Here is a 17,143-nt window from a genome sequence, read left to right as displayed (position 1 = left end):
TTGGATATACGCAGAGTTCCCAAAGGAAGCGAGATTTAGGTCCCGGTTGTCCACTTGCACGTATTCGATGCAACCCTGGAAGCCATCTGAGTATGTAGAAGGAAGTCCAGGTGGTAGTTTCGGGAATCCACCTGTGCCGGAGAGAGAAGAATGATAATGCCGTTGAAACGTGTGTATATATATATATATATATATGTATATATGTATGTATGTATATATGTATGTATATACATGTATATGTATATATGTATATATATGTATATATGTATGTATATATGTATGTATATATGTATGTATATGTATGTATATATGCATGTATGTATATATATGTATATACATGTATATGTATATATATATGTATATATATAATATATTGGTGTGTAGAGGGAGTGGGATGACTCACCTATCCAGAGCTTGCCATTGGTATTGAGCCTCTTGGCCCCGACGGGCGCCAACCCCTTGACGGGTCGCTCAGAGTCGACGCGGAGTACCCCAAGGCGTTTCCGCCGGTGTGCCACGATCGTGTGCCACTCCCCGTCGTCCACCTGTACCTGTTGAAGTAAAAAGACAAGGTCTGACTGTCCCATGGAGTGAAGGGTAGATGGCTTTCAGGAGCATAGGAAATGGGGTCAGTAGGAAGGTAGGAATAAGGAGAATGGTGAGGGAGATGCAAGTCTACTGTACTAGTATATGCATACATGTAAACTCTCATGCATGGTTGCTCAAGCACACACACATACACAAATATATGTACAGCATCATCATGAACTTCACCAACAAACTTTAGGAATACATTCTCCATCAAAAAACAAACCGACAATATTCTATAGTGAAGTGCAAAATTATTATGTTTTGCAAACAGTGTTGTAAACAAAGTTAGTATAATTTGCAACCAACGAAACGCGCTGTAGTGATGCATTTCTATAAGACATCAGCAAAGAGGTAAATAGTAATAGATAATAAAAGTGGATAAAGGTAAATGATAATTGAAAATTAATAAGCAAATTATATGAAATAAAAACTGACGAAATAATAATGACAACGATAGTGATAATTCATAGAAAAAATAGTAATCTTCTTCCTTAAGACGGGGATAAAAATGACTGAAAATTCTCTTCTGCATCTTTCTCTCACAAGTAATCATTGCATACTTTGACCCGGCCACCCCCAGTCACTGTTACTTTGATTTTTTAGCAGTCTTACTTCTTGTGTGGTTTGCTGCTTAATGTCTAGGTTTCGTATATATTTCGTAGGTTATTTTGATAATTAATCAGACAGTAACGTTGTAGTTGTTTTAATTTTTAGAATCTAATATCTTAACCTCGTTATCTATTTTATCCCGTGGCACGAATGGTCTAACGACCCTGTGCCGGGCTTTTGCCCACTCTAATTAATCAATCAATCAATCGTCCACCCCCATTACAAAGGGGAAAATGGAATTGATATATGCAAGTGTGAGTATCAACAAGCTATCTCCATTAATCTCCTTGACATCACACCAGAATGGAGAGGTTAAGAATACATTAGCATCTTGAGGTTTTCTATGAAGTCGGCAACAGCCACCGGCCGGGTCCACAGACACTGAACTCAGTTCGGAAATCGAACGCAAGCTTACCACCGATAGAATGCTACGGAGATGGAATAAAATTGTCTGGCGGCAGAAAGGATAAAAGGAAAAGTGCCACCCAATACAAAAGGAGTTATTGGTCTTTTACTGACGTTTCTCCCGTGCTTTCAAATAGTGGTATCTAGATGTCTTTCTAGTCAAATATTTGGTGTCAGACTGAAATTGTCAGCTTTAATCAATATCAATGTTAACAAAGACTTGTTGCACATGGACACCTGAAAAAGAGAGAGAGAGAGAGAGAGAGAGAGAGAAAGTGAGAGAGAGAGATAAACATACAGAAAGAGACAGAGATATAGACACACAGACAAATAGACAGAGTCAAAAAGACAGAGACAGACAGAGAGAAAGAGAGAAAAGAAAAGAACGTTAACTTACCTTGGACTGAATCGCAAGCTGCGTACGCGTCCCACCCAAGTTGTAGACCATCTCGACAACGCCGTTGTTGATGACGATGGCGAAGAAGTCGTCGTTGAAAGCGCCGCCCTTGCTGCTCCACAGCAGGAGGCCATTGGAAGCCGAAGAACGAAAACGGATGTTGTAGTGGTTGTTCAACTGACCACGGTCGCTGCAAAGGAACATGAGTGTGGTGAAGCTCCTCTGTATGTACGCTCGGATAGCCTGGGCAGGGGGCGTGGTTTAGGAGAGGTTGATAGGGTTACAGGGGGAGAACTAAAAAAGAAATCGTCAGACTTGGCGAACGCTTTCTGTCATTAGAAAACAGAATTCTAAGTTCCTAAACAAGCTTATCTAAACTTAGTGGGTTATCTTGTAGAATCTAGTAGTAGTTTTCATAAATATATCTAATAAAGCTAGTAAAATTCTAGTTTATAACGATAGAAAGCGCTCACCAAATCAGGGGAAAGGTTAAGTGCGAACCTCAGTCCCTTGACTTAATCGGCTGAGGGAATGTCACCATAGTAAGCAGGTTAAGACTGGTTCTGTTAAAATGACTTGCGTTAATCTACGGTTAATTAGCAATTAAAGATTTATAACCTCTCCCTATAGTGACTGTTCCCATCTTGAAAAAAAAAAAAAATTGCCGACATCTAGAAAGGCCTGATCTAGTTAATCTTAGGACATGTAGTAACATAAATACTAATATTCATTATATCATGTACTGTGATTTTTACGGTAACTCCAATACCATCAACACCACCATCACTACTACAACCAATACTACATCAAAAACTCCATCACCACCACCACCACATTCATCACCACCACATTCATCACCACCACATTCATCATCACCATCATCACCACTACCACCATCATCACCATCATCACCACCACCATCATCACCACCACCATCATCACCACCACCATCATCACCACCATCACCACCATCACCACCATCATCATCATCATCATCATCATCATCATCATCATCATCATCATCATCATCATCATCATCATCATCATCATCATCATCATCATCATCATCATCACCACCACAACAATCATCATCATCATCATCATCATCATCATCATCATCATCATCATCATCATCATCATCATCATCATCATCATCATCATCACCACCACCATCATCACCACCACCATCACCACCACCATCATCACCACCACCATCATCACCACCGCCATCACCATCATCACCATCATCACCATCACCATCACCACCATCACCACCATCACCACCACCATCACCACCATCATTACCATCACCACCACCATCATCACCACCGCCATCATCACCACCATCACCACCATCATCACCATCATCACCATCACCACCACCATCATTACCATCACCACCACCATCATCACCACCATCATCACCATCACCATCATCACCACCATCACCACCATCATCACCATCATCACCATCACCACCACCATCATTACCATCATCACCACCATCATTACCACCATCATTACCACCATCATCATCACCACCATCATCATCACCACCACCATCATCATCACCATATTCATCACCACCACATTCATCACCACCACATTCATCATCACCATCATCACCACTACCACCATCATCACCATCATCACCACCACCATCATCACCACCACCATCATCACCACCATAACCACCATCACCACCATCATCATCATCATCATCATCATCATCATCATCATCATCATCATCATCATCATCATCATCATCATCATCATCACTACCATCATCATCATCATCATCATCATCATCATCATCATCATCATCATCATCACTACCATCATCACCACCATCACTACCATCATCATCACCACCACCACAATCATCATCATCATCATCATCATCATCATCATCATCATCATCATCATCATCATCATCATCATCATCATCATCATCATCATCACCACCGCCATCATCACCACCATCATCACCACCATCACCACCACCATCACCACCATCATCACCATCACCACCACCACCATCACCACCATCATTACCATCATCACCACCATCATTACCACCATCATCATCACCACCATCATCATCACCACCATCATCATCACCACCATCATCATCACCACCATCATCATCATCACCACCATCATCATCACCACCATCACCACCATCATCACCACCATCATCACCACCATCATCACCACCATCATCACCACCATCATCATTACCATCACCATTACCATCACCATTACCATCACCATTACCATCACCATTACCATTACCATCACCATTACCATCACCATTACCATCACCATTACCATCACAATAACCATTACCGTCACCGTCATTATCATCATCATCATCATCATCATCATCATCATCATCATCATCATCATCATCATCATCATCATCATCATCATCATCATCATCATCATCATCATCATCACCACCACCACCACCACCACCACCACAATTACTACCATTATATTAATTACTCTTACCTACTACACGTATCAGTATACCCCGTGTTATTGATAGTTATGGTAACAATTATAAAAGCTATCACCAGCGTGTGGAGGGTGATTCGAGTCCCATTAAAAATTAACGCGTCACGGTAGTAATTACATACGGTCTTGTGTCCTCAAATTCTAACAGAGCATTTATGCTTATCCACCTCGTCTGAATATCTTAAGAATCAATAATAACACAGGGGAACACTTTTTCAGTAACTTTGAGTTGCATTGGATATTTTAACGGATTTTGAAAGAGTTTTAGGCGCTGATTTCAAATCTGAAATTAGTTTTTCTCTACAAGCTCTAGTTTGTATGCAATTTGAGGTTAATAAAATTGTACATATGTGAACTTGCGTAAACCATGTATAAGCATTTTAACGTCCATATATATAGATAGCTTCTAATATTTTGATCATTCTTCTTTTGTTTCAGTTCAAACATGGCTTCCAGAATGAGACATCATTGCAGAAACAAGCCTGATGCCTTCTGCTACATATGTGGATGCTACACACTCAATCGTCAGAGACGTAACATATCCTCGTTCGTCAAGCGTGCCTACAAGGCATATTTTGAAGTTCATCTTGGTGATCAAGACAAGCAATGGGCTCCTCATGTTGTGTGCCACAATTGTGAGGAAATGCTTCGAGACTGGACCAAAGGAAAACGCAAAGGTCTGCCTTTTGGAGTTCCAATGATTTGGCGCGAACCCACCAACCATGTAACTGACTGTTATTTCTGCATGGTAAACACAACGGGTGTTGGGAAGAAAAACCGACATAAGATTACGTATCCGAACATTCCCTCAGCTATTCGGCCTGTTCCGCACTCTGAAGAAGTACCTGTTCCAGTTTTCAAAGGCTTGCCTTCATTGGACGATAAAGACATTGGACATGATACAAGCCAGCAAGACAGTTGTGACAGTGAATTGTCAGAAAAGTGTTCACAATCGGAGGACTGTTCTTCAGACACTGAACCTTTCCCCGTCCCTAAGCCTCTTCCCCAGGCTGAACTGAATGATTTAGTGCGGGATTTAGGTCTTTCAAAGAAAGCAGCAGAGCTTTTGGCATCAAGATTACAAGGCAGAAATCTTGTTGATCACTCTGTTAAAAGTATCATATTTCAGAAAGCGTGACCAGCTTTTTGTGACCTTCTTTTCAAAAGACAGACAGTTTGTTTACTGCCATGACATCCCAGGGCTTCTCAAAGAACTGGGTGTACCTTACTATAGTCCTGCTGAATGGAGACTCTTTTTAGACAGTTCAAAACGCAGTCTAAAGTGTGTTCTTTTACATAATGGCAATGTTTATGGAGCAGTACCTGTCGGTCACTCAGTGCATTTGCGGGAAGACTATGATGATATGAGAATGGTCATGGACTTATTAAAGTATCATGAGCACAATTGGATAATTTGTGTAGACTTAAAGATGGTCAACTTTCTTCTTGGACAACAGAAAGGTTTCACCAAGTTTCCATGTTTCCTCTGTATGTGGGACAGCCGAGCACGAGACAGACATTGGGTACAGAAGGACTGGCCTATTCGTGACACCCTTGAAGCAGGCATGCCAAATATCATACAAGACCCAATTGTAAACAGAGATAAGATCATCTTTCCTCTTCACATCAAATTAGGTTTGATGAAACAATTTGTCAAGGCACTGGAAACCGAAGGTGAATGTTTCCAACACATCATCACAGAAGATCAAAGCAGGCGTGTTTGATGGCCCACAGATTCGAACCCTAATTCGTGATGATCAGTTTGTTGCTAAGATGACCGCTTTAGATAGGGCAGCATGGTTATCCTTTGTGGCAGTCGTTCAGAACTTCCTTGGAAACAATAAGGCGGAGAACTACAGTGAACTTGTGAACAGAATGCTCCTCGCTTTTCGTGATCTCGGGTGCAACATGAGCATCAAGCTTCATTTTTTGAACAGCCACCTTGATCAGTTCCCTGACAACCTGGGGGCTGTGAGTGACGAACAAGGAGAACGATTCCACCAAGACCTAAAGATCATGGAAGAACGCTACCACGGGCGCTGGGACAAAAGTATGATGGCTGACCACTGCTGGAGCATTAAACGAAATTGCCCAGATGAAATGTACAAACGCAAAAGTTACAAACGCAAATTCCTGCCTGAAAAAAAAATACGCAAAGAAATTGAAAAGCTTCCATCAGCTGTGGTGATGTTCTGAAGGATGCTAATCTAACTTTGGGATAGATGTTCTGTTAATGTTCTGTTTATTTTGCCTTAATAAATGTACAGAATTTGCTTTCATACTGTTTTAAGATTCAAGTGAACAAAAGAATTGTGGCTGATATTGCAATTTCCTATAATAACGAAAATTCAAAAAATAAATAAAAATGTCAAATTGCATAAAATCTGTAGCTTGCAGACAAAACCCGACTTCAGATTTGAAATCAGCACACTCAAGTTGACTATAGAAGTCTTTTTTTAAATGCAACAAAATGAGTGTTCCCCAGTGTAATAGTAGTAAAATAATGATAATAATATAATAGTAATAATTGATAATAGTAATGAAAATTATAATAAATAATTCTAATGGATTGATGATAATAGTAATGATTGATAGTAATGATTGATTGATAATAGTAATGGTAATAGTAATGATTGATGATGGTAATGATAATAGATATGGAAGTAGTAATGATGGTAATAGTAATGACAATGATAATAGTAATTATAATGGTATGATAATGGTAATAGTAATGATAATGACAGTAGTGATAATAGTAATAGTAATGATAATAGTAATGATAATGATAATAATAATAGTAATGATCATGGTAAAAGTAATGATAATAGTAATGATAATGATAACAGTAATGATAGTAGTGATAATGGTAATAGTAACGATAATAGTAATGATAACAATAATAGTAATGATAATGGTAATAGTAATGATAATAGTAATGATAATGGCAATGATACTGATAATAGTAATGATAATGGCAATGATACTGATAACAATAATGATAATAGTAATGATAATGGTAATAGTAATGACAATGATAATAGTAATGATACTAGTAATGATAATGATAATAGTAATGATAATGGTAATAGTAATGGTAATGGTAATAGTAATGATAATAGTAATGATAATGATAATAGTATAGTAATGATAATGATAACAGTAATGATAATGGTAATAGTAATGATAATGATAATAGTAATGATAATGATAATAGTAATGATAATATTGATAATAGTAATGATAATAGTAATGGTAATAGTAATGATAATAGTAATGGTAATAGTAATGATAATAGTAATGATTGATAATGATGATGGTAATAATAATGATAATAGATATGGTAATAGTAATGATAAAAGTAATGATAATGGTAATGATACTGATAACAGTAATGATAATAGTAATGATAATAGTAATAGTACTGATAATGAAAGTAGTGATAATAGTAATAGTAATGATAATAGTAATGATAATAATAATAGTAATGATAATGGTAAAAGTAATGATAATAGTAATGATAATGATTACAGTAATGATAGTAGTGATTATGGTAACAGTAATGATAATAGTAATGATAACAATAATAGTAATGATAATGGTAAAAGTAATGATAATAGTAATGATAATGATAATAGTAACGATAATAGTAATGATAATGATAATGATAATAGTAATGATAATGGTAATGATACTGATAACAGTAATGATAATAGTAATGATAATGGTAATAGTAATGACAATGATAATAGTAATGATAATAGTAATGATAATGATAATAGTAATGATAATGGTAATAGTAATGATAATAGTAATGATAATGATAATAGTAATGATAATGATAATAGTATAGTAATGATAATGATAATAGTAATGATAATGGTAATAGTAATGATAATGATAATAGTAATGATAATATTGATAATAGTAATAATGATAATAGTAATGATAATAGTAATGGTAATAGTAATGATAATAGTAATGGTAATAGTAATGATTGATAATGATGATGGTAATAATAATGATAATAGATATGGTAATAGTAATGATAAAAGTAATGATAATGGTAATGATACTGATAACAGTAATGATAATAGTAATGATAATAGTAATGATAATGGTAATAGTAATGACAATCATAATAATGATAATAGTAATGATAATGATAATAGTAATGATAATGGTAATAGTAATGATAATGGTAATAGTAATGATAATGGTAATACTAATGATAATAGTAATGATAATGATAATAGTATAGTAATAATAATGATAATAGTAATGATAATGGTAATAGTGATGATAATGATAATAGTAATGATAATGGTAATAGTAATGATAATGACTAGTGATAATAGTAATAGTAATGATAATAGTAATGATAATAATAATAGTAATGATAATGGTAAACGTAATGATAATAGTAATGATAATGATAACAGTAATGATAGTAGTGATAATGGTAATAGTAATGATAATAGTAATGATAACAATAATAGTAATGATAATGGTAAAAGTAATGATAATAGTAATGAAAATGATAATAGTAATGATAATAGTAATGATAATGATAATGATAATAGTAATGATAATGGTAATGATACTGATAACAGTAATGATAATAGTAATGATAATGGTAATAGTAATGACAATGATAATAGTAATGATAATAGTAATGATAATGATAATAGTAATGATAATGGTAATAGTAATGATAATGGTGATAGTAATGATAATAGTATTGATAATGATAATAGTAATGATAATGATAATAGTATAGTAATGATAATGATAACAGTAATGATAATGGTAATAGTAATGATAATGATAATAGAAATGATAATATTGATAATAGTAATAATGATAATAGTAATGATAATAGTAATGGTAATAGCAATGATAATAGTAATGGTAATAGTAATGATAATAGTAATGATTGATAATGATGATGGTAATAATAATGATAATAGATATGGTAATAGTAATGATAAAAGTAATGATAATGGTAATGATACTGATAACAGTAATGATAATAGTAATGATAATAGTAATGATAATAGTAAATGCAATGATAATGACAGTAGTATAGTAATAGTAAATAATAGTAATGATAATAATAAATAGTAATGATAATGGTAAAAGTAATGATAATAGTAATGATAATGATAACAGTAATAGTGATAATGGTAATAGTAATGATAATAGTAATGGAAACATGATAATAGTAATGATAATGGAAATGAATGATAATGGTAAAAGTAATGAATAAGATAAAGATTAATGATAATAGTAATGATAATGGTAATGATACCAAGTAATTAATTAATGATAAAGTAAGAAATTAATAGTAATACCATGAGTAATCTAATACATGAATAATGATGATAGTAAAAGACCAGTAACCAGTAATGATTTAGACCATAATGATAATAGTTATGAAACCATAATGGAAATATATACCACTACCATACCATGATAAACCATACAACATCACCACTAATCACCACTACCAATACCATTCACTACCATACATGAACCAACCACCACCATCACCACTACCATCACCAGAACTACATACCATCACCACTACCATCACCATACCACTACATTACCACACCACTACCATACCATCACCAGACCACATTCACCATCACCACTACCACCATGATAATATCACCACGACCATCACCATCACAGACCATCACCACTACCATCACCATAACTACCACTACCATCACCATTAAAGTACATCACCATACATCACCACTACCATCAATTAACCATACCACTACCATCAATGCCATAACAGCACCACAATATCAAGACCATACATTCACTACCATCACCATCACCACTACCATCACCATCACCACTACCATCTCACACTACACCACCACACCACTACCACCATTACCACTACCATACCCTATACCATCACCATACAAATCACCCATCCCACACCACCACATCACACTACCACCACCACCATCACCCACTACCATCACCATCACATCATACCATCACCATCACCTACCCCACCATCACCACCTTCCCACCACCACCACCCTTCACCATCACTACCACCACCACCCCAAACCATCACCACCACTACCATCAATACCAGCATCATCACCACTACCAATTCACCACTAACATCACCATACCATCACCACCTTACCATCACCACAACCATTACCAACATCAAAACCACTACCATCTCCCCATCACCATTTACCACTACCAAACACCATCACCACATTACCATACCATACCACTACCATCACCATCATAGTAATCACCAATTTACCATCACCATCACCACTACCATCACCATCCTCCACTACCAATCACCACAAGTGATCTACATCACTACCATCAACCACACCATCACCATACCATCACCACACCATCACCATCATCACTACCATCACCACAACCATCACTACCATCACCATACCATCATCACTACCATCACCACTAATCAACTACCATCACCACTACCACATCACCACACACATCACCACACCACTACCATCACCATGATACACACCACTACCACCATCACCACTACCATCACCACTACCATCACCACTACCACACCATCACACCATCACCACTACCAGCACCACGACCACACCATCACCACTACCATCACCATCGACTATCACCATACCATCACCACACCATACCATCACCACACCCACCACCATCACCATACCCACCATCACCATACCACCACCACACCATCACCACATCACCCTACCAACACCATCACCACTACCATCACCACTACCAAACCACTACCATCACCATCACCACATCACCATGACCACGACCATCACCATTACCACACCAGCACTACCATCACCACCACCACCATCACCACTACCATCACCATCACCTACACCATACCACCCCATCACCACTACCATCACCACGACCATTACCATCACTACCAGACCATCACCATCACCACTACCATCACCACTAATCACCACTACCACTACCATCACCACTACCATCACCATACCACGACCATACCACACACGACCATCACCACGACCACCACTACCATCACCATCTCCACTACCATCACCATCACCAACCACCACTACCAACACCATCACCACTACCAACACCATCACCACTACCATCACCATCCACTATCACCATCCACTACCACCACCTACTACCACTACCACCCATCACCACCATCACCATCACCACCCATCACCATCACCACTACTATCACCATCTCACCATACCACCACCATCACCACTACCATTACACGACCATCACAATCACCACTACCACACCATCACCACTACCATCACCACTACCACTACCATCACCAACACCACCATCACCGCCGCCACTACCATCACCACCACCATCACCTCTACTATCATCACCACAATCACCACTACCACCATCACCACTACCAACACCATCACCACCTTCACCATCACCACTACCACCACACACCACCACCTTCACACCAACCATAACCACTACCACCATTACCATCACTACCACTACCATCTCCATCACCACTACTAACACCATCACCACTACTACTACTACCACCACTACCATTACCATCTTTACCATCCCATCGCCATACCACATCACACTACCATCACCACTACCATCACCATCACCACGCCATCACCACTACCATTACCATCACCACTACCATCACACGACCATTCACCATCACCACTACCACCACCCACACCACTACCATCTGCATCACCATTACCATTACCGTCACCACTACCATCACCACCACCCTCATTCCCACCACCATCACCACCACCATCACTGCCATCACCACCACAATCACCACTACCATCACATCACCATCTCTACCATCACCATACCATCTCTACCATCACCATACCATCTCTACCATCACCATACCATCTCCACCATCACCATACCATCTCTACCATCACCATACCATCACCACACCATCACCACTACCATCACCACTACCATCACCATCACCACTACCACCATGTACCATCACCACCACCATCAATACTACCACTACCATCACCACTACCATCACCATACCACTACCACCATCACCACTCCCATCACCACTACCATCACCCCTACCATCACCATCACCATCACCATCCCCATCTACCACTTCCATCACCACTACCACCATCACTGCAATCACCATCACCACTATCATTACCACTACCAACACTACCATCACCACTACCATCACCACTACCATCACCACTACCATCACCATCACTGCCATCACTGCCATCACCATCACCACTATCATCACCACTACCAACACTACCATCACCACCACCAACGCAACCATCACCATTACCAGCACTACTACCACCATTACCATCACTACCACTACCATCTCCATAGCCACCACTACCTTCACCATCACCTCTACCAGCACCATCCCCACGACCATCACCATCACCATCACCATAACCACCACCACACCATCACCATCACCATCACCACTACCATCACCATCACGACTACCATCACCACCATCACCATCACCACTACCATCACCACCACCCATCACCACGACCATCACCACTACCATCACCATCATCACTACCATCCACCACTACCACTACCACCATCACCACCACCAACACCACCATTACCACTACCATACCACTACCATCACCCACCTACCATTACCATCTCCACACCATCACCACTACCATCACCACCACCCATCACCACTACCACTACCATCAGCACTAACTACCACTACCATCATCACCACTACCATCACCACAACACACCACCACCATCACCACTACCATCACCATCACCACTACCATCACCACACCCCACCACACACCACGACCTTCACCATCACCATCACCACCACCATCACCACCACCACGACCTTCACCATCACCACGACCTTCACCATCACCACCACGACCTTCACCATCACCACTACCACCACCATCACCATCATCACCACGACCTTCACCATCACCACTACCACGACCATCACCACCACCAATACCATCACCACACCACTACCACACCATACCACACCACACCATCACCACTACCATCAACACCATCACCCCCATCACCACCATTAGCACTACCATCACCATCAGCACTACCACCAACACTACCAACATCTACCACCACCATCACTACACCATCAAAACATCACCTACTACCATCACCATCACCCACTACCATCACCCACTACCACCATCACCACTACCATCACCATCACCACTACCATTACCATCACCCCACCATCACCACCATCACCATCACCTTCACCATCACCATGACCACAACCATCACCACTACCATCACTACTTTCACCACCACCACTACCATCACTACTACCACTACCATCACCACTACCATCACCACTACCATCACCACTACCATCACCACTACCATCACCACTACCATCACCACTACCATCACCACTACCATCACCACTACCATCACCACTACCATCACCACTACCATCACCACTACCATCACCACTACCATCACCATCATCACCATCATCACCATCATCACCATCATCACCACTACCATCACCATTACCACCACTACCATCAACACTACCACCATCACCACCACCATCAGCACTACTATCACCATCACCACTACCATCACCACTACCATCACCACCACTATCACTACCATCACCACTACCATCACAACCACCAGCACCATAGCACCATCACCATTACCACCACCAGTACCTTCACCATCACCGCTATCACCGCCATCACCACTACCATCACCATCATCATCACCACCACCAGCACCACCACCAGCACCACCACCAGCACCACCACCACCACCATCACCACTATCATCACCAGATCACCACTACTTTTACCACTACCATCACCATCACCACTACCATCACCATCACCACCACTACTACCATCACCATCACCACTACCATCACCACTACCGTCACTATCACCACTACCATCACCACTACCATCACCACCACCATCACCATCACCACTACCATCACCACTACCATAACCATCACCACTACCATCACTATCACCACTACCATCACCATCACCACTACCATCACCACTACCATCATCACCATCACCATCACCACTACCATCACCATCACCATCACCACTACCATCACCATCACCATCACCACTACCATCACCATCACCATCACCACTACCATCACCATCACCATCACCATCACCATCACCTTCACCATCACCATCACCACAACCATCACCACTACCATCATCATCACCACCACTACATTTACCATCACCACCACCATCACTACAATTACCATCACCACCACCATCACTACTAATGCCACCCCCACTACCATCACCATCACCACGACCGCTAGCATCACCATCACCACGACCACTAGCATCACCATCACCACTCACCACTACCATCACCACTACCATCACCACTACCATCACCATCACTGCCATCACTGCCATCACCATCACCACGATCATCACCACTACCATCACCAGCACCACTACCATCACCACCACTACCAGCAACATCACCACTACCATCACCATCACCACTACCACCATCACCACTACCATCACCACTACCATCACCATCACTGTCATCACCACCATCACTGCAATCACCATCACCACTATCATTACCACTACCAACACTACCATCACCACTACCATCACCACTACCATCACCACTACCATCACCATCACCACTACCACCACCATAATTACCGTCACCACCACCACCTACTACCATCACCACTACCACCACTACCATCACCACCACCACCTACTACCATCACCACTATCACCACTACCATCACCACCAGCATCATCACCACTACCATCACCACCACTACCATCACCACAACCATCACCACTACCATCACCATTACCACCACTGCCATCACCATTACCACCGCTACCATCACCACCACCAAAACCATCATCACCACCACTACGACTACCACCACTATCACAACTACCATCACCACTACCATCACCACCACCATCACTCTTACCATCACCATCACCATCACCACCACTACCATTACCATCACCATCCTCACTACCATTACCATCACCACCACCATCACCATCACCACTACCATCACCACCACCACCACCACCACCACTACCATCACCACCACCACCACTACCATCACCACCACCACCACTACCACCACCATCACCACCACCACTACCACCACCATCACCACCACCACTACCATCACCATCACCACTACCATCACCATCACCACTACCATCACCACCACTACCATCACCACCACCATCACCACTACCATCACCACCACCATCACCATCACTATCACCACCACCATCACCACTACCATCACCACTACCATCACAACCACCACAATCACCACTATCACCACCATCACCACCACCATAACCACTACCAACACCATCACCACCACCACTACCATCACCATCACCACTACCACAATCACCACCATTACTACCATCACCACTGCCGTCACTATCACCACTACCATCACCACTAGCATCACCATTACCACTGGCATCACCATCACCACTAGTATCACCATCATCACTACCATCATCACTACAATAACCACTACCATCACCATCGTCACTATCATCACCATCAACATTGACATCACCATCACCACTAGCATCACCATCACCACTGGCATCACTATCACCACTAGCATCACCATCATCACTACCATCACCACTACCATCACCATCACCCATCACCACTAACCATCACCACCACCATCACCAACTACCATCATCAACTACCATCACCAACTACCATTACTATCACCACCACCACCACTACCATCACTATCACCACTACCATCACCATCACCACTACCATCACCATCAACACTACCATCACCACCACTACTACCATCACCATCACCACCACTACTACCATCACCATCACCACTACCATCACCACTACCGTCACTATCACCACTACCATCACCACTACCATCACCACTACCATCACCATCATCACCACTACTACCATCACCATCACCACTACCCACACCACTACCGTTACTATAACCACTACCATCACCACTACCACCACTTCCACCATCACCACCACTACCACCATCACCACCACCACTACCAACACCATCACCACCATCATCACCACTACCACCACTACCCCCACCATCACTATTACCACCACTACCACCACCATCACCACCATCACTACTACTACCATCACCACCATCACCACTACCACTATCACCACTACCATCACCACTACCATCACCACTACCATCACCATCACTACTACCATCACCACTACCATCACAGCCACCATCACCACTACCATCACCACCATTATCACCATTACCACTACCATCACCACCACCACCACCACCACCATCACCACCATCACCATCATCACCATCATCACCATCACCACTACCATCACCACTACCATCACCACTACCATCACCACTACCATCACCACTACCATCACCACTACCATCACCACTACCATCACCACTACCATCACCACTACCATCACCACTATCACACCATCACATCACACCATCACACTATCACCACCATCACCATAATCACTACCATCAT

General features: G+C 41.1%; 1 protein-coding gene across 4 annotated transcripts in view; it reads right to left on the bottom strand.

Moving 5' to 3' along the window:
• LOC143039420 (agrin-like) overlaps nucleotides 1–17,143 on the bottom strand; it is a 375,875-nt gene that overhangs the window by 239 nt on the left and 358,493 nt on the right. For all 4 annotated transcript variants that reach the window (XM_076209437.1, XM_076209440.1, XM_076209439.1 and 1 more), the window contains 3 exons: nucleotides 2,003–2,192; nucleotides 404–551; nucleotides 1–131 (listed from right to left, as the gene is read on the bottom strand). The exon at nucleotides 1–131 is cut by the window's left edge and continues 239 nt beyond it. In XM_076209437.1, coding sequence (XP_076065552.1) covers nucleotides 1–131; nucleotides 404–551; nucleotides 2,003–2,192 — 469 coding nt within the window. The remainder of the gene's footprint in view (nucleotides 132–403; nucleotides 552–2,002; nucleotides 2,193–17,143) is intronic.

Source organism: Oratosquilla oratoria, chromosome 26 (assembly GCF_046742065.1).
Source record: "Oratosquilla oratoria isolate Oo_2021 chromosome 26, ASM4674206v1, whole genome shotgun sequence".
NCBI lineage: Eukaryota > Metazoa > Arthropoda > Malacostraca > Stomatopoda > Squillidae > Oratosquilla > Oratosquilla oratoria.
The sequence above is the reverse complement of the archived record's forward strand: the minus strand, read 5'-3'. Positions and strand labels throughout refer to the sequence as shown.